Source organism: Dunckerocampus dactyliophorus, chromosome 2 (assembly GCF_027744805.1).
Source record: "Dunckerocampus dactyliophorus isolate RoL2022-P2 chromosome 2, RoL_Ddac_1.1, whole genome shotgun sequence".
Lineage (NCBI taxonomy): Eukaryota > Metazoa > Chordata > Actinopteri > Syngnathiformes > Syngnathidae > Dunckerocampus > Dunckerocampus dactyliophorus.
The window spans coordinates 46,467,632-46,491,491 of record NC_072820.1 but is presented as its reverse complement, the minus strand read 5'-3'; the positions used below and the strand labels follow the sequence as shown (position 1 = coordinate 46,491,491).

The 23,860-nt window shown below is 40.7% G+C and overlaps 1 protein-coding gene and 2 long non-coding RNA genes across 13 annotated transcripts in view; 1 reads left to right on the top strand and 2 right to left on the bottom strand.

Annotated features, from left to right (window-relative positions):
- Positions 1–23,860, top strand: part of LOC129176999 (protein shisa-6) — a 124,489-nt gene that overhangs the window by 31,515 nt on the left and 69,114 nt on the right. For all 7 annotated transcript variants that reach the window (XM_054767671.1, XM_054767670.1, XM_054767669.1 and 4 more), the window contains exon 4: positions 3,719–3,817. In XM_054767671.1, the coding sequence (XP_054623646.1) occupies positions 3,719–3,817 (99 nt within the window). The remainder of the gene's footprint in view (positions 1–3,718; positions 3,818–23,860) is intronic.
- On the bottom strand, positions 4,424–13,603 carry LOC129177001 (uncharacterized). Its single transcript, XR_008569561.1, has 3 exons — positions 8,821–13,603; positions 5,219–5,430; positions 4,424–5,103 (listed from the first exon to the last, which is right to left on the bottom strand). It is a non-coding gene; the product is annotated as an uncharacterized LOC129177001 (long non-coding RNA).
- Positions 13,642–23,860, bottom strand: part of LOC129177000 (uncharacterized) — a 44,293-nt gene continuing 34,074 nt past the window's right edge. For 2 of the 5 annotated variants that reach the window (XR_008569558.1, XR_008569560.1), the window contains 2 exons: positions 23,432–23,543; positions 13,642–17,509 (listed from right to left, as the gene is read on the bottom strand). This is a non-coding gene — a long non-coding RNA (uncharacterized LOC129177000). Of the gene's footprint in view, positions 23,544–23,860 lie in introns of all 5 variants that reach the window. The other 3 variants (XR_008569556.1, XR_008569557.1, XR_008569559.1) reach the window with 2 other exon arrangements.

Genomic DNA, 23,860 nt, shown 5'->3' with positions numbered 1-23,860 from the left:
GGGGCATTCCTTTTGAAGTGTCTATCACATTCAAGGAATGTCGCAGTGAGCCATGGAGTGGCCTACCAATGACTAAGGTGACAAAGGCGGATGACGATATTGTGAAAGACTGTAGTGTTAGCAAGACCAAATGGGAAAATAAGACTCGATATAGACTCATTTTACAGCCATTACATGAAAATTGTGGTGAGAAGAATTGGGTTGAGAGTGTGCTGGTATGTGGGTTGTTGACATTGGCTGCTTGAATACAATCAAACTCTGCTTCATAAAATGTATACAGCAGATTTTTGTGATTGGTTCATACTGTTGGAAGTTTTAATAGTCCTTATTTTTGTTTATTATTGAGGAGCATAGCGGATCAGGTATTGGACACAAGTGGCGTGCACACAACACAATTAATTAGATAGATTATTATAAATTATTGCATTGACAAACCTTTTTTTCATGACGGTAAATGTGGCTCTTTGATGACTAAAACGTGGTGTGTGAGTTTTTTGTTGATGAGATGACACTGGACGAAAATGTTATCGGGTGATCTATAACAGCGGCCCCCAACCGTTTTTGACCCACGGACCGGCTCGTGTTTCCACAAATTTCCGTCAGAACGGGCAGTGTGCTAGCATGAGTTAACTTGAGGTTGCGCACCAACAAGTATGCATATTAGCACTCAGTGTCATCATCACACCTTACCTTTACGCATTCCCACAGAGTATTCGAAATACTGAGTAAAAATAAAGTATAGTAGTCTATCTGTGCAGCGTGGAAGAACGTAAACACACGCACAATGGTGCGTTCAAGGACTGTCGAACACGAACACGAGTGGGTCGTCTCTCGCATCAAACAACATTAGCATGCAAAAACGATGGGATTTGTAACTTTAAAATTACATAAAGGCCCATATTTCCAAAGTGGATATGCATTTTCATAAAATTCTATGTAGTTATTTACAAATGATGATTAATATTATTATTATTATTATTTTTTAATGCCCGGTACCGGTCTGTGGACGGGGCCGAACGGGGTTGGTGGTTGGAGACCCCTGGTATCAGACCTTTAAAATGCATGAGATTTCTGTCTATTGTGCTGGTATTATGTTTTTGTAGATATGATATCCCTACATTTGATTTTGTATTCACCCATTGGCTTTTACAGGTGTACTTTGTATATTTTGTATTTCCAGTACTTATTGACATAATATTTATTTATAGACATTTATCTAAAATGTTGTCTGTGTTCATTCCAGGCTTACCCTACTAAATGGTATCACTAAACATGTTCTTTCTCATACACTTCTTATACTATCTACCGACGTGGTGGTGTTGCTGTGATAAGTATATCACTGACGTGCGTATACATGTATGATTTTTAGTCTATTTAAATTGATTTATGAGTACAAAAATGAAGTTTTGGTGTTAGAATACGGCTGTTTGAAACATTTTTAAACACCGCGATGCGTCCCGCCGTCATGTCACGTAATTAAAAGTGTCTTCTTCCAAACCATTCTGACCTTTGCTGTGCTGAATAATAAGGCATATACTGTATCACAGGAGCTGTAGTCGTACTGTAGACTTAGGAAAAGCCTTTGATACGGTTAATCATAGTATTTGGTTGAACAAACTAATATATTTTAATCTGTTTTCTTCTGCAATAGACATGTTTTCATCATATCTAACTGATAGATCCCAGGTTTTACAATTGGTACAACAATATCACAGGCATTAGACAGTTGTATGGGGTCCCTCAGGGGAGTATTTTAGGACCTGTACTCTTCCTGATGTACATTAACAACCTTGCCAATGCACTTACTTACTCTGACTCTCTGTTATACGCTGATCATACTGTACTCTTTGTGTCTGGCGGAAATACAGACACAATTAACAACAAATTAAGTATAGATCTTCAGCACTTACGTCAGTGGGTGCAAGAATGCATGAACCTTTATTCATCCAGGAAGCGTTTAGCAATATCTCAACAACTCTCCATTGTATCCACTTGCATGCTGCATGCTCAAAATCTACATATGTTTACGGCACAGTTAGGTTGAATCTGTCTTTATCTGTCTGAAAAACATATCTTAACGCTAGAACTTGTCCACTTTGTCATATTGTTTGCCTGTCTGGTCGCTCAAAGCAAATGAAGTCCTGGAGCCAATAGGCAGACTCTACAACTCTACAGCAGGGCTTATAAGAGCCACAAGAGACTTTCTGGTGGACACCTCACTGTTCTGCTCTATCACTGTCTGTTACTTTAACATTTCAAAATGATATCATAAACACAGGCATTAAATTGCACTTTGAAGTCCTAAACACTTCTGGAGCAATCAGCGTCTTGGTACCTAAACTCAGAACAAGGGAGAACTGTACCACCAGATCAGTAACCAACCGACTTTTGCCACTACCGGTTTTTAAAAACTCTTATGGATGGAAATCTTTCTTTTATGTTTTTACTAAAGCTTAGAATGAGATTCCACAGCACCTAAAGACTATTTCAACTGTGAAACATTTGAAAAAGTCCCATGCCTGCCATCTGATGGGACATTACTGCAGCAGTCACTGAGATGTTTCAGTGGACTCCTTCTGTTCGCTGCGTCTCCCAATTTCTGGACGTCTGGGTTGCCTGTGTTTTGTCCTATGCTGGCTGAAATTGGGGGTAATTTTTCCCTTCATCCACAATCCTCATGTGAGACATAAACACACGTCGTTGTCTTTTGTGCGCCATTAATGCGTGTAATGGAACGCACCTATTCCGCCTACAAAGCCCGCTATTAAAACACCTCCAAAAACCTCCAACAAGGTTTTATGGTTTTCTATCCATGCTGTGACCATGTAGTAACAGGTACATTCATCATAACATGTAATACTTACATTTTGCCGTATTTTGGTCCTTTTAAGCATTACTGGAACTTCCTGGGTGCATTGATTTCACATAGCAACATAGAAACGAACGCTACACCTAGCATGAACTTTTCCAAAATTCAACACACAGCAGCAGCTCCAAAATATAGCGTTAGCTTTTGGTAATGGCCTCATGCATTGTGAGCACGGCGCTGACACGCTGTGTGGTGAAGCTAGTTGCTAGCCAGCTAGTAGCTAGCCCGACATGTGTCACTACGCCGGTAACGTAGTTCTTTGGCCTAACAATGTTAATAACAATAATAATAACAATGTTTGGTAGCTTGGTTAATATGCAGGCCACATTAGGAAAAAGGAGCGTTGTTGGCGGTTTTTGAAGGGTTTTTTTTCAGGAGGCTTTATAGCCGTACTAGGTGCGTCCCATTACGTGCATTCTTTGCTGCCTCTTTTTATCTGTTTTTCATATATTTGAAACACACAGAAAAGAGAAACACGTGTGGTCATGTCTCACATAAGCATTCCACCAAAAAAGTGCAGTTTTCCTTTAAACAGGCCGATTTTATTGTATCCATATACTTAAAAAAAAGACTTATTTCAGCTTTCAGCTCGGTGTTTACTGTAGGCGCCGAAACATGGCACCTTTTGATTTCACGTGAATCGGTGCTCGGTAGTATAGACGAAATTAAAATAGAAATGGACCAAATTCTGTCTTTTGGTGTGTGGACGTTGGTGTCATGGCGGACATGAAGTGCAATGATGTGTATTGTATGTTGTGTATTTGGTGTGTGGACGTTGGTGTCATGGCGGACATGAAGTGCAATGATGTGTATTTAAGACATGTATGTTGTGTATTTGTGTACCAACAGGTCACTATGGAAAGGAGAGTGTTCGGAGCAGTGGTGGTGCAGACCTTCATAACTTCATCTCCTCTGGGTTTGTGACGTTGGGGCGTGGTCATCAGAAAGGTAACACACTTTGCATTTCTCAAGTTACTGGACAATGAGTAACTTTGCATCAACAGCGAGACCATCATAGAAGTGATTTGTTTTTTCAGTCGGAAAAATTGCAATGAACTCCTGCCTCTGTGTGTTTTGGAATTAAATACAACGCACACACACACACACACACAGCAATGATGGGGGTGGAGAACGTGAAGTGCTGCACATTCATCCACCACACACACACACACACACACACACACACACACACACACACACACACACACATGCACACACAGAGCCATTAGTGAGGGACCAAAGCTATCCCTTGGGTAATACATTGATTAGTTTGCAGCCATGTTGGCCAAGTTCTTCTGATTTATTCCCATCCATTTTGGCTCCACGAATCAGACACCGTGTGTGTGCCATCACATGGGGGGGTTGCAAGGAGGAAGCCCCTTTGCTTGATCCTGTTTTCCAAGGTTTAATCAGAAATGTTTGCACCACAGTGAGGATGCAGGTTGTGGCTTACTGCTGTACATACTGTATGTATTTATATGTATATATATATATATATGTGTGTGTATGTGTATATATGCTTTATATGTAAATAGGGATGAGTACTTTTTACCGATTCACGTAAAATCAAACCATGTCATGGTACTTAAACGTATCCTAGTGACTGTGAGGCAGTGGTAGAGAAGGCGCTAGCTGGGTTGCATGCTACGTCAGCCATATCCTGTTGCAGCCGGCACACACTTAAAAGGTACATGGCGGGAGCCATGATGGACTGAGCGCCGCAGAAAAGGGGCGTCTCCCAAGTGACGTCAGCAAAGTCGCAGCTTAAGCAGAGTAAACAAACACGAGAGGATGGACGAGACAGAGGATGTTTACAGTGATTATAGCAAATATTTGAGCGGTGTCAATAGTTTTCGAGGAGGAAGACACAACTGGAGCTGAAATAGAGAACTTGCAGAACAGGGAATTAAGCCGTATTTATTTATTTGCCCCCCACTGTCAACATATCGCTATGAAAGTACATTTATAACATGTATAATGCTTTTAATGAAGAAGACATGACTTACTCTGTTCTGTGGCAACTTTGACGCCGTTCTCCTGCTTTTTTCCTGTGTAGCATAGCATCAGGAATAGCATCCTAGCATCCAAAATGCGTTTATACTGTACTTTCAAGCCAAATGCTTCTTGTGAAGGTGATCCTTCATAGCAGTCTTCAGTGAAATTAACATTGCAAAGAACAGAAGGCAAGGCGGGCATCCATTTGTGCTTCGTTCGTTGTAGTCTTAAACCTTCGTCTTTTGGAAAGAACAAAACAAACATACAGTATCACTCGGACACTGTGAACAACACAGCATTTTGGCATGACTACTATTTTGATGAAAAATATACAGAAAGAAGTCGACGTGCTACCTCTAGAAGCGTTTAAAGCTGAGAGCTGCGAGTTCGCAGACGTCACTTGGGAAGAGCCCCTTTTCTGCGGCATTCAGTCCAGCATGACTTCCGCCTTGTACTAAATACACGTGGTGTCTTCCTGCCGCAGCCACATGGCTCTACAGTGCAGTCTGTTGGTGCCGCCCCAGGAAGTCCAAACGTGGACATGACAAGAGAAAGCCAGAGGGGATCTGTTTTTCATGGATATTCATATAAGCACAGTGTTAGGAGGGAAAACGCCTGCTGCTTTTCATTACCCTCACCCATCCATCTCTATGAAATGAATAAGGACACACAAACAGGATTAGGCTGTGCGAAATGTATATGGTATACACCAAGGGGGTCCAAATTTGCGGCACATGGTTGTTTTTTTTTTCCCAGCACTTTCTTGAAATATAATTTAACAAGAAACCTTAAAATAAAACGGCAAAAATAGATCAATTTGCAATTATTTTACAAGCATAATCTAACATGATAAAGTCCTAATTTCTATGAGAATAACGCAATATGATGAAAAATAATGCCATTTTAGTAGCATAAAGTCAAAATATCCAAAACAATTGTATTGTTTTTAAAGTCGTAATGTTATGAAAAACAAACAAAACAATAGAGTTGTAATTTTTGGAAAATGAAGTTGTAATGCTACAAGAATAAAGTCAAAATATGGCAATAGAGGCATAATATTGCGAGAAGAAACTTGACAAGAAGAAAGCTGAAATAGTTTGGGGGGAAAAACAGCAGAAATGACAAACAACCGTAATTATACAAGATTAAAGTATATTACAGATAATATTACAGCTTAAATAAAATAACGTCTTTTTAATGCTACTTATTTTTCCTCATATTACAACCTTATTCTTGTGAAAAATGTTCTCACTAGATTATTTTGACTTGTTCTTGTAAAATTATTGCTGAGGTTTCCATTTTTGCTGTTTTTTCTTTAAGTTTTCGTGTTAAATTCTATTTTTAGAACATGCCGCGGGCCAGTAAAAAAAAACAAATGGCCCCCAGGCTGCCCTTTGGACACCCCTGATGCAAGGCATGAGTGACAGGCTTGTTGTTTATTGGCTCCTACGTCACTGATGCTTGATTGTGATATTTTACTACAGTAGAACAATCACTTCATTGTGCTAGAAGGGAAAATAATCCTCCCTTTTTTCCTCTTGTCATTTGCATACCAACATTGTCTTGTGGTTGACTATATATACATTTCCACATCAGCATCCATTCATCTTTCCAGTTTTATGACTGGGGAATTGTCGTTTAATTACTTAATCTGACGCTTTATCGTTTCACTTATCCGGGATTGGTGGATGGATTCTATCACTCATCCAAGCTGGTTAACTTGTGGGGTGAACGCTCCGTGATGAGATGGAGTCGGAATGAGGTTAACACTAAGTAAGCAGTCAGGTTGAATATAAATCATCGCGGAGCTTCATTATTTTTTGAAGAGGTTTGCGCAGCTTGGTTTGCTCTGGCTGAGGGTAACAAAGCTGGAAAGGAAAACAGCAAACACATTCACTCGCCACAGAATCACATGGAAACATCCTTTCCTCTTTCAATGCATCCTGTCCGGGTTTTTTTTTTTTTTTTTTTTGCACAGATTGTGTTCTTTTTTGCCACATGACAAAATCAGGTTTTTGTCGTCATGGTGTAGTCCTCCAGCTTGATTAAATATGGTGCCTGTTATGGTCTATTAAATTATACAGGCAGATAGAGAATGCGTTTGGTTGTTAATTATATAGCAAGCTGTTTGTGTGTGTGCGAGGCTATATAAGCCATGGGGAGGACAGGTGAGGTTACTGGGTGGTGTTGTTGAGCATCACAACAGCTGGATGCCTCACATCTGCTTGCTGATATTATGAAACAAGCAGATCAGCCACGAGTGCTGGTGGGGGAAACTCAAGTCCTAATTTAAAGCCTGAGCGTTACTTTCGCTCATGTCAGCCTCCCAGCCTAATTCTACTCCAAGCAGTGCTTTTCTCTGTTTTCAAGGACGTTTGCCTTATAGCGTACTCGATCACAGACACGCACCCCATAAGATACACCTACACCATTTAATGAAATCCAATACAAGAGTTGCATCAGAAGTCTGCCTTTAAATGAGTATACAGTCTTGTTGTGCCACTATTGGCCTTTACCATCATTTCCGGATTATAGAACACACCAGTATTTAATCTGCACCCACTAAATTTAAAAAGAAAAACAGATTCGTCCATAGATAAGCCTCACGGGTCGACAAGCCACGCGTTGCCATTTCGTGACATGGGATATTTAGTACACCCAAAGATGAAACAAACAGTAGCCGACCAGAAAAGTTCTTCTGTTATTGCCATCTTGAATGAATGAGCTTACGATGGAACCTGGCCCAGCATGGTGCACTGTGGTCGGAACATCGATGGACCAATAAATTGAGAGCTTTGCCTTTTAGCTCCCAATCCAGAGTCCGCATCACTGCAGACGCCGCACAAATCCACCTCTCGATCTTGTGTTCCATCCTTCCCCACTTGTGGACAAGACTCCAAGGTACTTAAACTCCTCCACTTGGTGGGGCAGGATCTCATCCTCGACCCGGAGATGGCACTCTATCCTTTTGTGGGTGAGAACCATGGACTCGGAGGTGGAGGAGCACTTGCAGGTGCTGATTCTCATCACAGGTGGCTTCACACTCGGGTGCAAACCGATCCAGTGAGAGTTGAAGATCACGGCCCGATGAAGCCAGCAGGACCACATCATCTGCAAAAAACAGAGACCCAATCCTGCAGCCACCAAACCGGATCCCCTCAATTCTCTGGCTGCGCCTTGAAATTCTGTCCGTAAAAGTAATGAACAGAAGCGGTGACAAAGAGAAGCCCTGGCAGAGTCCATCCCTCACTGGAAAAGAGTCCGACTTATTGCCGCCAATGCGATCCAAGCTCTGACACCGGTCATGCTGCAAGCGAACCGCCTGAATTAGGTGGTCTGGTACCCTATACTCTAGTATTCCCCACAGAATTCCTTGAGGAACACAGTCGAATGCCTTCTCCAAGTCCACAAAACACATGTAGACTGGTTGGGCAAACTCCCAGCACCCTCAAGGAAAAACACTGAAAACATGTGAATTCAACTTAAATAACGGGCTGTCTTTTGCTTTTTGTTAAAGTGTGATTCAAATGTTCTGCTACTATTAAAGAGACTAGTGTTAGCTGTGCTATCTCTTAGCTTGATTAAAACTTCAGTTCATTTAGAGCTGTTAATTCATACAAATATATAAAATCCTGTCCTGTCATTTATCTTTCTGTTCATTAAATGGACATATTTCAGACATTATTTGCCAGTGGTGATTAACCATAATTCATTTGAAAACTGACTAATCTGATTAAAGTTTGACAGCCCTAATTATAATTTAATACGTTATTATCTATCATCTATGATATATTTATCTGTCCATTACAATATCTATCTACGACATACAGCGGTTGGCATCATGAATTTATTCCAGAAGCCCGCCCAATGAGCTGTTCCGGACATCCACAAATGTTAAAAACTATTTTACAATTCTAGTTTTATCCAATTATGTAAAGGGATAAATGAACATTTACCTTGATTGAAGACTTGATTGTTGACAAAGACGACGATGAGGCCGAAGGTGTACGCCAAACGTCTTCCAGCGAAGGCCACATGGTGAAAAATGAAAGGATGCAACTTTGCCACTTCGATTTGATTTTGTAAAGCAACACATGGAGATATGCTAACGAGTTATATATATTTCAAGAAAAACATTGCACCTCAGCTTTTGTCTGTTGTAAAGGTGAAACAGCCTATTATTAGTCTCAACTTCACTCTCTGCTCTTTTTCTCCCATTTCTGGATTTAAAAAAAAAAAAAATCCAAATATTTCAAACTTCTTAAATAATCTTTGCAAAAAATGTCTTAATATTTTGACTTTATTCCCATAATGTTTATTATTTATTCTCAACTACTTCAACTTTCTTCTTAGAAGTTTTGATTTTATTCACATAATATTTGGACTTTATTCTTGTAACATTTAACATTATCTGCAATTTAATTTTCCAACAATGACAGCTTTATTTGTTGTTTTGGACAATATTCTGACTTTAAAATAACGTCTTTTTCAACTTGATGCTGCAATTTTTTCCTCATAATATACAATGTTGTTCTTGTTAAATTACAACTTTTTATCATTTCATTACAACCTTTTTCTCTTAATATTTTGACTTTATTCTTGTAAAATTACTGCTGATTTTTACATTTTTGCTATTGTTTTTTAAAGTTTTCTTATGACATATTTATTTGTAGAATGTATTACGGGCCAATCAGGGAACAGAAAAAGGCCCACGGGCCACACCTTGCACACGCTTCCATTAGAGCATCATTTGACACAGGCATAGAGTGATGTGCAAACCCAAGTGCACTTCTGTAAAGGGAGAATGGGACGCTTGATTCTAACAGTAGAATAACCTGTGTAAAATACTACATGTTGGTAGTATCATTGATTCATTTGAAATAGGATGAGTGAAGGTCTAAATTCCTTTTTTTAAGGCATGTTTCTGAAAAAAAAAATCAATTATTCAAGCTCCTAAGAGATTCTGACAGCTTGTTAGCTTTCAAAAGAGCCCAAAGTCATGCTTCGATACAATACATTTACTTTAGAAACAACTTTAAACGTTTTAGCCCAAAAATGCTACAATGAGAAGGGGTTTAAAAGAAAGCCGATAATATGGCCGCCTTGTTTGAAGGCGGTGTCAAAGCTCCTTCGTGTTATTGCTCCATGGCTATGCAAACTAAAACCCAATAGCCGGATGAAATTAATTGTTAGTGTCACAGAGGAAGTGTGGCGCACTTGTGTATTCACTCACCGTCACGCAGCAAAACTCTGCACTGTAAATCAATGTCACATTTGCACACATATTTCTCTGCACTGCGGAGTGTTTAAAGAGAGCAAAGCTGTGTTCGCAGATGGATGGAGAGAGAATTCTTATGACTGATGTTGTTAGTTTCCAACTCGCATGCCCCCATTAATCAAATGTTTCTACTTCGGACACTGCAGCGTGGAGCGGGTTGACAGCCAGCATGCAAATGTGGGTTTAAATATTCAACCTGTCAGCTGGTATTGGTTGAATGGTGCCTATTCAAGTTATTGTTCCACATGTCAGTCTTAGTGATAGGAAATCACCGCCCAGTTTCTGTACTTAGAGAGGTGATTATCTCAGATGCAGCTACAGTATTTGTCTTTATTTCAACTTTTTTGTCTCATTACTTTTTTTTAATTAGTCAGGAGGCCTGCAGTGTACAAATGATACCTAAGTACATAAACAACCCCGTAAATATCACACGCGTGCATATGTGTATTCCTACATGGAGACTTAGACCAGAGGTGGGCAAACATTTTTGACTTGCAGGACCACAGTGGGTTCTAAAATTTGTCCGGGGGAGCCATTAAGTGTTGCATACCAAAGTATAATAACACAAATTCAAAAAATGAATTTAGGGTTTTTCCTGAATAAGCTTCCCAGAATGTCCTTTACATGAACATGAAAAAAGGATTTTTGATGTGGAATTTGAACGATAAAACAGTGAACATCCAAGAGTATGTGAACTTGGTATTTCCACTATTTCTTTACTCCTTCCTGAGATTCAGATGATTTAATCCCTCCGTGAATCAGCCGTGTAACGACCTCCTCCACGTTTGCAGTCAAAATCAAAAGAAAAACATGGCAAAATTGCATCATCATGGCGAAACACAAAAACAAACTTTAACAAACGTCTGATAAAATATCACCTTTTTGGAGAACTTAGTCGTACAAAGCATACTTATCCTTCCCATCTTCATCACACAGGCTCAGCCTGCTTTGTGTGAAAGCCTCTTCTTCTCAGAGGTGCTGTGACGCTGCTTTCTAGTGATATACCACTCATTACGGTTGGTTCCTGGTATTACCGCAATGAGTGGTATATCACTGGAAAGCTCAGAACCTCTTGGTTCAGAAATCGTTGGTATTTCGATAGCGCAAATGGTTCAAAACGCATGGTAGTTTCAAAATAGCATTGCAAATCCGGGTGCCAGTAAGGAAAAGTGGGGCCGATTGGATTAAAAATCTTAGCGGGTCATCTATGGACCGCGGGCTGCAGTTGGCCCCGCCTGCCCCTCGACAGAGGGCTGACAGAAGGTCAACAGAGATTCACGAAGGATAAAAATATTAATAATAATGAATTAGATTTGATATAGTGCTTTTCAAGGCATCCAAAGCACTTCACAATGAAGAGAACCCATTACTCATTCATGATATTCATGATAAACTACATCTGTAGTCACAGCTGCCCTGGGCTAGTCTGATGAAAACATGGCTGCCTATTCGCACCTAGGGCTTGTCCGACCACCAGCAAACATTCATTCACATTCATACAACAGGAGGCGGGTGGGTGAAGTGTCTTGCCCAGGGACACAATGACAGTGACTGGGTGGAGGGAGAGAGGCTCAAACTGCCAACCTTCAGATCTGTGGGCGACCTGCTCTTCCTCCTGAGCCGCCGCCACCCTGATAATGCACAAATAAAACACTGCTCTGTCTTGGATGTTAAAAATACATATCCACAAGACAAACACTTTAAACAAAGTCAAATAAAAACTGATTCCGGGGTCACCATGGCAGCTGTTGCATATCAAAGCAGACTTACACAAATTCAATTCTGCTCAGTTTTTCTACGGAATTATGCCGTGTGACATTTATTGAATGTTAAAACAGATTTTGTTGTTCAGCCTCTAGAAAGCAGTTTTGTAATCTGCCATTATTTGTCTCAATAACTAGACTCTTGACTAGTTACTGCCCGCATCTATCATGTTGCATGATGCACAACAAAATCCATATACGTGTACTGTATGTGCTTTTAAACTCCATGAATAATGTTTTCAATGTTTGAAAAAGTTGCACGTCAACACTGTGTAGACGAGCACAGTTAGCAAGGCTCAAACTTGGTCTCGCCTCAGAGAGCGGCTCAGAATCCCTAAATCCATTTTCCATTGTTTTTGATTGACAGCACACCACAATTGGGTACCTGCTCATACAAATTCATGGCCAGGTGGCACAGGTGACCTGCTAGCTTAGCACATTGTGGAATAACCAATATGGATGTGCTAATAAGGTCCTAGAGAGGGCAAAACGGGGCCGTGGCATTCGTTAGCAAAAAAAGGTAGATCAAGACAGTTTTCTCAAACAAAAAAAACGACTGGTCCTTGCTCTCTCTTTCTCTGAAGCTCCAGCTACTGAATATCAAGCTGTATCAAGGATTCGGACAGAAATGAAAAGGGTGGGAGAAGTGTTTTTACTAGCCAGTTCACTTGTGTGTGATAATCCCATTATATATTAGATTTTGAGCAGTAGCTGAGGAAGGGAAAATATCAAGGAGGTTTATAAAGACTAAGTGGACCTTTAGGACCACCCCATCAGACCTGCTTGCTGTTTCTCTTCACCCTTATTCACACAGCTCATTAAGGAATCCTTGGTGTCCTTTAGCTGAGAAATGAGTTTGACAACTTCCCTGCCTTGCAAAATTAACACAAGGCTCCAAATGCCTGGCAGCATTTTCTATAAAAGCTAACGGAGCACAAACATGTGGAGGTCAGTGAATGACAAGTCACCCCACGATTTCTGACAAGCCTCTTGGGTATCCTGTGGAACAACAACACTTCCACACACACTCCAGTCAATGACAGTGATGTCAGATGTGTGGGAATATAAAAAAAATACAGTTGGGAGACAGCACTTTCATCATTATCCTTCTGCTGTGGCCACTTTGAAACTAGTAGTCATTCGTTGGGATGCATGCCAACATGCGATAATAACTGACTGATATCAGTGTGAGCTAGCTGCAGGACAAAAGCAGGTAGAGTGGAAACTAAGTCAAACACCATGCGCTCATACAGGAAATAGACATCAGTGTTGCAATCATTATACCTTTATGATAAACACTTCCTCAGGGCCTTGAATCGATCGCAACTGGACTGTTCTGGTTGTCTTAGAAGATGTTCCACCTCTCATCCGAGCAGGCTTCATCAGTTCATGCTCAATGACCAGGTGGTACACACACTGGTCTGACTGGACAGGACAGTTCTAGTCTGAAGCGTTACGTCTAAATGGAATGCTATCGAGGGCGGTACCACCCAAACAACCATCGTTGTTTGGCAGAGGCCCCACTCCATTGTATCCGAATGATCGTCACTGGACACCACAAAAGAGCGAAACCATTCCTGTCTGGATATGCCTCCTCCTTTAGAGGAGACATACTTTGGATCTTGCACCAAATTCTCAGACTTGAACTGTCCTATCTAGTCAGACTAGTGTTTGTCCCACCTAGTCTTGAGTCCCTTGAGCATGAACTGATGAAGCCTGCTTGGATGACAGGCGAAACGTCTTCTAAGACAACCTGAACAGCCCAGTTGCAATTAATTCAATGCCCTGAGAATGCAATGACCTGGATGAATGAGAATATTCACAGGTATGTTTAAGCCTAGGTCACAACCAATGTTCTATTTTATGGCCATGTGATTTTTGGCGTTTCCCAAATCCCTGCGTTTTTTTGTTTGTAGTTGTGGTGACCATGAAGGAGTGAGATCTTGACACGTATGGAGGACGTATGAAATAACTGATTACGTATGTGGAGTGCATGTATGGAGCACGACACACATAGGAGTCCGCAAGTGCGACGTACAAAAAAAATTAACGTTTTGCCCAATTCTGACACCAGCAAAATGTTCGTGTGTCTTTCATGTTGCCCCTATGGACAGCGCACAAAGACGTACGATGTCTTGCAACCTTTGTTTGACATGACAAAGAACCTCTGCGGCCAGTCTTCGGCCAGCTTACGGCTGGTGCGTACCCTCTGTGCATCTCTTGCGTTTTTTTTGTACGTAGACCGATCATAAGAGCCCATATGACTGGTTGTGACCTCGGCTTTAAGGTATATGGTTCACCTTTAAAAGCCTCCGAACCCGACTCCAGGTACCTACTACGCTTGTATCATCGGCCAGTTATGTAACCAGAAGAATGTCAGCTAAAAACTCAAGCAAACCAATTTTAGAAAAATAGATGACAATGTAAACCACGACTACTTGAGAGGTGGGAGACTTCAAGTGTCTCAGGGTCTTGCTCATGAGTGAGGGAAAGCTGGAGTGTCTGCAGTAATGCGATCACTGTACTGGACCATTGTGGTGAAGAGAGGACAGGTTCAGAGCTGCTGCTCCTCCATATCGAGAGAAGCCAGCTACAGCATGTAGTTTTGATGCCTCTCGGACTCCTCCTTGGCGAGGTGTTCCGAGCATGCCCACCCGGGAGGAGGTCCCTTGATTTTCCCCCAGTGGAACTGGAGAAAGTGGCAGGAGCAAAAGTGAAAATATGGTAGCAATTATTCAAAGCTTACTGAACTGAGGCCTTGCGTGATATGCTGACATTTCACGTGATGTCACACTTTTCAAACTTTCAGATTCATTTTTTTCACGCATTTTTACCAAAAACTTTGAAATGCAGTACCCTAAAGGATGTTCAGCTTTAGAGGTTCCTCGGTATAAAGGCAGGAGAAGAGTCCTTGCACGCGAGAAGCAATGAGGACAGTGCTTTGACAAGGCTGCTGTGGCACCCTGTTCGGGCCTTGTAGAAAACTCTAATGTGGAGCATCAATCAAGACGCTGCCCGCCGCACAGCACGGCAACTTTTATCGTAGCTCATTAAACTAAGTGCAGCTATTTTATGCATCGGTTGGAATGCGGAGACTGTTTTCATGCTAATTTCCCGCCTTTAGATTTGTTATTAATCATCTTCGTTCAGCAGGGTTCTGCATGCTAATAAACTTGGACTCGTTCCACGCTCAAGCATCGACAAACAGATTTATAGCAAAGTTGCAGATGTTTCATGTAAATATATAGGACATCAAAGCGAAACAGTGTTTCAACAGAGTTCAGTGGAGCAGTGAATAAAGAAATGGTGTCACCCTGTTAAATGCAGAGTAAACAGAAACAGAAAGTGTGGACATCAAGCTTGTCCTCCAGTTTTTATCCACAGAGCAATTCTCTACTCAAAGGAAGATTTATCAACTTTAAATCAGCTCCATCGTGGACCTCATCCAAAATGAATATGACTGATGAAAAATGTTGTGGCCTGCTCTAAAATAACATTGACTGTATCACAAATTTCCCAACCCGTTAGACTTTTATTTCTCCCTTGTGAAGACATAAATAACTAGAATGGCACACGTATGAAGTACATCCTCCAAGACTGAGCTATCGGTCTCTCAAAAGATACCCACTTCCTGCGTATGGCTGAATTTTGGAAATAAGATTTTTCCATTATTATTTTAAAACCTACAGTTAAACCTCAGTTATGGCATGCCCCAGCTTTTGAATGATTATGATTTTTGTCGAAAGTTTTTGCCAAACTTTCACTTTCACTTTTTTTACTTACTTTTTTTACGTAACAAAGTTGTCTTGTCCTGTACTGTGTCTTATTGCCTTTCTGCCCCGGAGAGCAAAAGAGAAGGCTGTGCTCAAGCCATGGAGCAAGGTTTTGATACTTTTGAGAAAAGGATGTCCAAGTTTGGTGTACTGTAGTCGGTCGGGTGTATTTCTCGTGTGGCCTGAATGCCGTAAGGGTGGTTCCGTTTCTGTTTCCACACAGTAGCCATCAATGGGAGGCTCCAGATTATCAGGTTCAGAGGAATGAGATTCTTCAGCTTCCACAGCCATCATCAGGTTCTCCCTGATGACTTGTGGAAGCAGGGTTAAGAGTGGCAATTAGGGTTGGGCATCGAGTCTCAAGCATCGATGGGAACCGGGACTAACATTCCAATTCTCCCGGGATCGTTCAAATGTTTTTATTTCGATTCCTAGTTTCGATGCCCCTTTTGCCGAAAGGAAGACATAGGCGCGAGCACCAGCAAAGAAGCGTTTGGCTTAAGTTTGGCTTAAACTTCATGAAAAAGAGCGGTTGGCTCACTGCAACATTTGCAACACAATGATATCATGGAAAAGAGGGTGCACGACCAACACGATTAATGTTGACACATTCATGGTGTCAACATAACAACCATGAATGTGTAATAAAACAGTAGCTTGTTTGATCTTTGATTCGCTACGTCAGACTTCCTCTAAGGTCTAAGCGGTCAGAATTAGGAAAGCCCAACAATAAATGACGTCTGTCTCATGCCAATGTAACCGAAGGTTTCAGGATGCTAGCTGATGTGGAATTTTGGTGTAAATAAAAGGTACGGCCAACCAAGTTTATTTATTTGAACAGTACGTCTCTGTTAGCAACAGTCAAGGGACCTTCTCAACTCACAACACACTTCCGGCCATCAAAATAAGAATTGGGCTATATCTTGTTTGTGTTAACAAAATAAGGGTGTCATAAAAAATAGCTTACATCAACATTGAGGCAGCAAACAAAGTATACTACTTTTCAAAAGTAAACATCTTTTGTGAAAGTGTACTCCTGCAAACAGAAACTTTACAACATTTATATTCAGGTTGAATGGTTTGGTATTTACACACTTTTGGGAGTTTTGGGGGGGCAGAATAATTTTATTTGTGAGACCTGCCAGTTTTATATGAACCCTACATCCATTTCTAATCCTCAGGCCAACTCATGTGGCGTTTACACATTTTCGAGTCCAATAACACAACCAAACAATAGAGCACCCCCCAAACCAGAAGTTACAGGAATTGCATTATACTGCCAATAGTTCACGACACTGGCCTGTGGTGTGTCCCAATGGTCTCTGCTGCGGACCTGGTGGCGGGCCGGAACCTGTCACGGAGATGTGCCAGCCGGTTGGCGCGGTCTTGTGCAGCGGTCGTTAAACGGGGGCTTTCTTTTTTCCTTGAGTATATATACTGGTTGAGTACAGCCCTGTAAGAAATTCATACACTAGTAAGGGTTCACATCATTCAACAATTCATGGAGAAGTTCAGACATTTGATCCAAAAAGAATTCTGGTTAGCGCCCTCATTTAAACCATGCAAACTTTTGTGCCCTCCCTCTTAAAAGCATCGGAATCGACAATCGTTAGGAATCGGAATCGAAACGAGGAGTCGGGACCTGGATCATTCAAATCGAAACGATGCCAAACCCTGGTGACGATGATTGTCAGTTGTGTTCACCTGCCTTGCTGCTCGCCCCAAATCACCAGACTGAGCTGCCTGAAACAAGGAGCAGAGAACAGGAAGCAGGAACTGACCAAAAGCAGAGTTAGTTGGGATGCAGACCATGACACACTCCGTGTTGAGGCTGGTGGCAAAGACAAAGCAAAATGCGATTATTTGATTATATCTCACAAGAACCAGTCTGACGCTGCGGTCTCAGGAGGCGTCATGCATGCCAGCGCTTTTTAGGGAGGATCGTAAAGTAAGGTTTTATTTGAATACGTTGTCAGTTTCATGCGAGCTGTGAATATCTCAGACACCAAAATGGTGCAGATCATTGACTGTATTTTCTTCCATTTTACACATTGATGAATCTACGTACCATCTCAGATGTCACCATAACACACAAAAGGGATGGCACTACTCTGAACCGGGACACTAAGTGTAGTACAGCTTAGACACCTGAACACCAAAAATAGCTGACCAAAGCTGAAAAGTGGAACAAAGTGGAACGGTATATTGAACAGCCGTGTCCTTGTTGCTTGTGATAAATTGCCTGTTATGAATTGTCCTGCTGAGGGTGTTTTGAGGATGCCTCTTGAAGTGTTTCAGATTAGGTCGACTGGTAAAAGACTGATGTGTTGACCTCCAGCAGCTTTCTAGCCACCTTCCCTGCAAGGCAAACTCTGGCTCTCATCTCTAATCTATAATTCATAATGAAGAGGCACAGACCAAGACTGGCAAAGGCAGATAACTTGGTCACTTTGGCTCCGTCCTACCCCAGCCCTGCATGACTATTATCCAACAGCCATTGTGTGGGAAAACAAATAGCCTTTTGAATGTGGACTTGCCACCACGTTTCACACTGGTCAAATAACGGGGCTTGAAATTCAAATTAATCAGCTCTGGATTGGAATTGTATCTATTTATAGTATTACAAATTGAAGGGGTTAGAGGCTTTTCGTGCTGTTTTGGTCGAATTTGAAGTGTCTAAGGGTGGATCTTTGCGGCTGATTGCTTTTTAGCCTTTTAAAAGCGTCAGACCCCAGTACAAGGGGCAGGTAAATGCTCACCTCGTATATAATGTGTATGTAATAATATAAAATGAAGTTGGTGTCCGTGCCTTTGCGAGCAGTCACCCCTTCATTGAAGGTAAAACGACCTTAAATGTTCATTTATCCCTTTCATTCATCATTAGGGATGCATGATCATTCATTTTTTTCCAAGCGAATATCGATAACTTCCTCATTCTCAAGACCGATGCCGACAACAGCCTTTTTATCTCTATTATTTCTTAAATTTAGATTTAAAAAGAAACAACAAAAAAGTAGTGATGTGCGATACCATTGATTTCTTTTGATATACGACACAGAGTAAAGTTCAGCCTGGTATCGATACTTTGTGCAAATCCACCTCATGTCTCTGGTAAATTTTAAAAAGTAGTGTATTTCATATCATAGCATAAAGAATACAAGACAACTAATAAATGTATTAATTAAATAAGGTATTAATTTAAATAAATGAATAATACAGCTAATATAATTATATAGATTATTTAAATTAATTATTTAATTGAAGTCACTTATTTATTTACCCTGAAGTATATTGAGGTAGGGGGTGATTTACAACACAGCCAAGCTAATATACAGTACAACAACAGAAAAAACATAGGACAGCATCTTATAAAATATGTGGAAGTGGTATTTTAAACAATAAACAAGAAAATAAGTAAAATAAAACCATTAAAATAAATGATTAATTATGAAGAACTACTTTACCTACTTTACCTCCCTACTACTTTACATTACCTCATATGACTGAAGTATCGAAAGTATTGATATTTGAATTTGAGAATCGATTTTAAAGCATGAAGAGCTGGTATCGGAAGTACCAATTTCAGTATCGATCTGCACATCACTGAAAAAGTAATAACTCAACCAAAGCTGATCTGACGAACTGTATAGTTAGATTTGTCCTTGACGTAATAGATAGGTACTGTAGATGTTTATTGTCATTGCACACAATTCATATGTTTTTGTTAGGGCTGTCAAAGTTAATAATGCGTTAACGTAAATTTCCTTTAACAGCACTATTTCTTTTAGCGCACGATTAACGTGTGCATGTCCTGTTTGATCACCGGACCACGCCGTAGTTTGAGGAAACGCAGCGTTGGATGTGGAGCCACAAGCGCGAGCAAATATTGAGCAGAAATGGTCGAAGAAAAGAGTATTTTGAATAGTAGGTTTAGCTTCAAAGACCAGGCAGATGGCTCTCACACAAAAGGCAAAGTTCTTTGTATCTTCTGTCGCTGCTGAATTGAGTTGTCAGGGAGTACGTTGAGAGAAGTGAGAAGGTAGTGGAGCACTGCCGGTATTTTTTTAAATTGTCATTTATACAGTGGTACCTTGGCATACGAGTGTCCCAACTAATGAGTCTTTTTTTTAGATGCGAGCCGTTTCTCAGCTGATTTTTTGCTTTGAACTTCAAGCTAAAATTTGGGTTACGAGCTGCTAGTTACAGACTATTTGGGGGCTTGTGCCAATGTTACCATGACTGAAGACGGGAGTGGATCTAAACTGCATTAGCTAGCATTAGCAGTGCACTAGATAGTCACCGGGAAAGATTTTCAACAAATCAGCAAAACATGCGTACACCTAATTTATCTTATTTATTATGTATTGTGTAAAACTATGACAAGAACAACATCAAATTAAAGCACTAAACGAATACAGAGCCACCATCCACCAGTACGAGCCTGGACTTTGTTTTTAAGAGAAGTGCACCTTAATGTGCTAATATGCACATTAGCACTCAATGCGGTCATCAAATGTTACTTTTATGCATTCCCACATAGTATCAGCACATGCAAAAACAGTGGGATTTCTAACTGGATATTGTTTTTTTAATAAAATAATCTCCAAAATTGATATCCCTTTACATAAAATTTGATGTGGTTATTTACAATTTATTTTATTGTTTGAAGTTTTTCTTTTATCATTGTGCCAGAATGTTTCCTGCGGCTCAGTGGCTGGGGACCCCCGCCTTACAGTATGATTGGGGACACGATGTGCTCTTTCATACAATTTTTGAGAATACTCTAAGAAAACCACTTTTATAGAATTGGCTTCTTTATTTTATAATGTCTACATCAACAAATGGTATCATATTGCTTGTGGACTGTATCAAAATGTATCAAATCGTTCTGTTTTTAAAATATATCTTTCTTTTTATCTTAACCCGTAATGATGATGACATTATTACGGGTTAAGATAAAAAGAACCCGAAGGTATTGATATTTTAATTTGAGAATCGATATATATATAAAATGCTTCGGTGGCGCCACTTCCGTGACAAAGGCTGAGGGGATTTTGTTCTACGTCGTTAGTTTTTTTGAAAGTGAACGTTACATTAGTAAAAATAAAATTTTTGTATGTCCCGAGCCGCCATTTTGGTTGTAGCTCGTCAGAAGGAGGCGTTTCGGTGAAGTAGGAGGATTGTAAACAAACGCTAGCTTGGTTCGGTATATTTTTCATAAAAACACTAGTCTTGCCAAAACGTTGTGTTGCCACTTGCTGTTCACAGTGTTCGAGTGATAGTGTAGGTTTGTTTTCTTTTCCAAAAGACGAAGGCTTACGACCCCAATGAACGAAGCAAGCACAATAGCCGCCCGCCAAGGGAAGTGCTTTAAGCGGACACATGCTGTGAGTACCCCGCGTACTGCTGTGATGCCAGGAGAACCACACGAGAGCAGGGACTGAGCTACCTGCCGTTGACGAGAACAGTGCATTGTAAGCTAACACATGCTGTGAGCAGCCCCGGGTAGAGCTTGTCTGGAGAACGAAGCAAGTGCTAATTTCGGTGTTTGTGGTACGGACCACTACCTCGCCGACAGTGCAGACGAACAAACACACAAAAAAAGGCTCCAAAGAGCCCTTTACTCTCATTAAGAAGCCGATTTAAAACAATAATTGAAAGATAAGCAACTCTAAGGTAATTTACAAGTACCATGTAGTCTTTGACCCCGACCAATCTTCATCTCCATGTCTTTGTCACCTCAACATCAGACATATAGTCCCATCTTGAAACATAATGCTCTGTATTTGGACTTATCTGAATTTTAGTCGAATACCCGTGTAGATGACGAGAAAAATGTTTGCTGTCTTTTTTGAGCAAAATGGCCGTTACGCCCAGGGTTTAAGAGGTTAATATTAGTTCCATCTCCAGTCAAGACGATTTCATGGGGTAGTATTGTAGCTGTGGCAGTAATCTGTAATCATTACCAATTTACAATGAACAGTTGTTTACCAAGCATCCATTTATTTGATGCTTGACGAGCTATGACGAGAAACCTTTCATTTGGTTCCTTTCAGCAAATGAATGTCGCGGTAATCCAATTCCCTGAATCTGGCCCACTAAACCTTCAAATGTGTTTTTATTAACACTGTCACATATTTAACTGCACAGCGAGTCTGTGCCTGTTTAAAAAGCAGTTGGTGGATTCCCAGGGCTTCCTTTTTCACATTGTTGTTCACGCAGCACACACGCTTGAGGAATGAGGGATCAACACCTTGTCAGCCTTTGCATTAGGGTCCAATTTGATAGTCTTGCGGGACGTGAAAGACTTGGCGTGCTGAGAGGAGCTCTGCTGGGCTTCTAAAGTGAGCCCTCTTGGCAAGAACGCTCATCCATGTCTACACCTCTTTGCTGTCACTTCACTCCATCACCCTCGCCCACCACACCTCTGGCTCAAGTTATGAATAGAGCTGCAAATTGCCCCTACATTGTTGCCCGTGCAGCCTCAGTGAACCTCTACCTTGAAATATCTATGATAGAGGCTAAAGGTAGTCAATCTACAATCCCCAACAGTGGGGCGAAAGATAGGCTGAGGTATAATTGAAAGGCGCCTTCAACGGTGATAAATAATGACGTCTCTCAAAGTGCCATTAGGGGTTGGGAAAAGGAGGGTGTTGGATGGAGGGTGGTATTCTTTTATACAGTTTTAGCGCCTGTTGGCACCCAGCAAACTGAGGCATTGAGAAGTCTGGCATTAGGCGCAGGAAGGACACCCACTCTTCATTACAAATCAACCGGGACTTGTTTAAGGACTAAAATAATTGGCTGTTCATTTTAAATTACCAACCATAAACATTACACCTCTGGGTACCAGAATAGGATTTTCCGCTTTCGATTACTTTGTGTTTACTTTTATATTTTCACCCTGAAAACTGTTTATCTTGCTTTGGTTGTTTTCGGGGGGTTTTTCAGTACAACCTTACATTTATTGTCCCTTTGTTCAGTCCAGTTGCAAGTATTACAGCTTTCTTCTTAAGTCATCTTTTAAATGTTCTTCTCGTAATATTATGACTACGACTCTATTTTGTTTTGTTTGTCGTAATATATTCATACTTAGAGAACACACATTTTCTCTTTACTATTTCAGCTCTATGTTACCAAAATGACATTTTTCCTCATTATATTACTAGTTTATTCTCAGAAAATTGCATTTTTTGTCTGATTAGAATACAACTTTTTCTGTTAATATTTTGACTTTATTCTTGTAAAATTACACCTCTTTTTTACATTTCTGCATTTTTTTTTTAATTTTCCAACTATATCAATTTTCTTCTCATAATTATGACTTTTTGGACTTTATTCTTGTAACATTCTTTTTCCACAACCTAATTTTCCAAAAAATGTTCTTGTTAAATTATATTTTTTAGAATGTGCTGCAGGCCAATAAAAACACAGCCACCGGGCGAAAATGGATCCTGGGCCACACTTTGGACACCGTTGCCTTAACTCATGGGAAGAGACTGTTTAAGACAGAATTGCATTTATATTATGACGACGACGTTTTGTGTAGGATTGCAGAGACAGAGGAAGATTTGGTCTTTAACAACTCACGGAGAGCGCAGGGTACACAGGCAGAATGGAAAAAATAAGGTACTCATAGGCATGAAAAACAACAGTGAAGAAAAAATGGAGGCACTGCAAAAGAAATAATTGAAATCTACTCAATAATTGCCAGGCAAAAAAGGTACATCAGGAGCGAAGCAACATCGCTCACCCTTCTTGGCATGGTAGAGAGAAGCGTGGAAGACGAGGAAGAGGAATAATCCAGGCTCTTCCTGCCGCAGCCGCTATGCTTTTAGATGGCACGAGGGTGGAAGTGAAGGGATCTGGAGAGGAAACACAAAAACAGATCTAGTAGGGTTGAACCATAGAAGATCAAAGGCATGGCCGGAAAGTAGAATGTGGCGATGACTTTGTAAAAGTCAGAGTCGAGCGCATAATGAAGACGGATTTTTTTTTTTTTCCCGCAGTAAATGATCCACATTTTCAAAAGTTTCAAACCTGGCAAAATTGGCCACATGCTGCCACTGCTGACAGATAGGGGCTTTTTATTCTTCTTCCCAGCTGAGTGGAGCAGTTTCTGTGTCTTAATTACCTGACGTTTGGCACAGTGCAGCTCTGCAGAGCTTGCAGCCACCGTAGG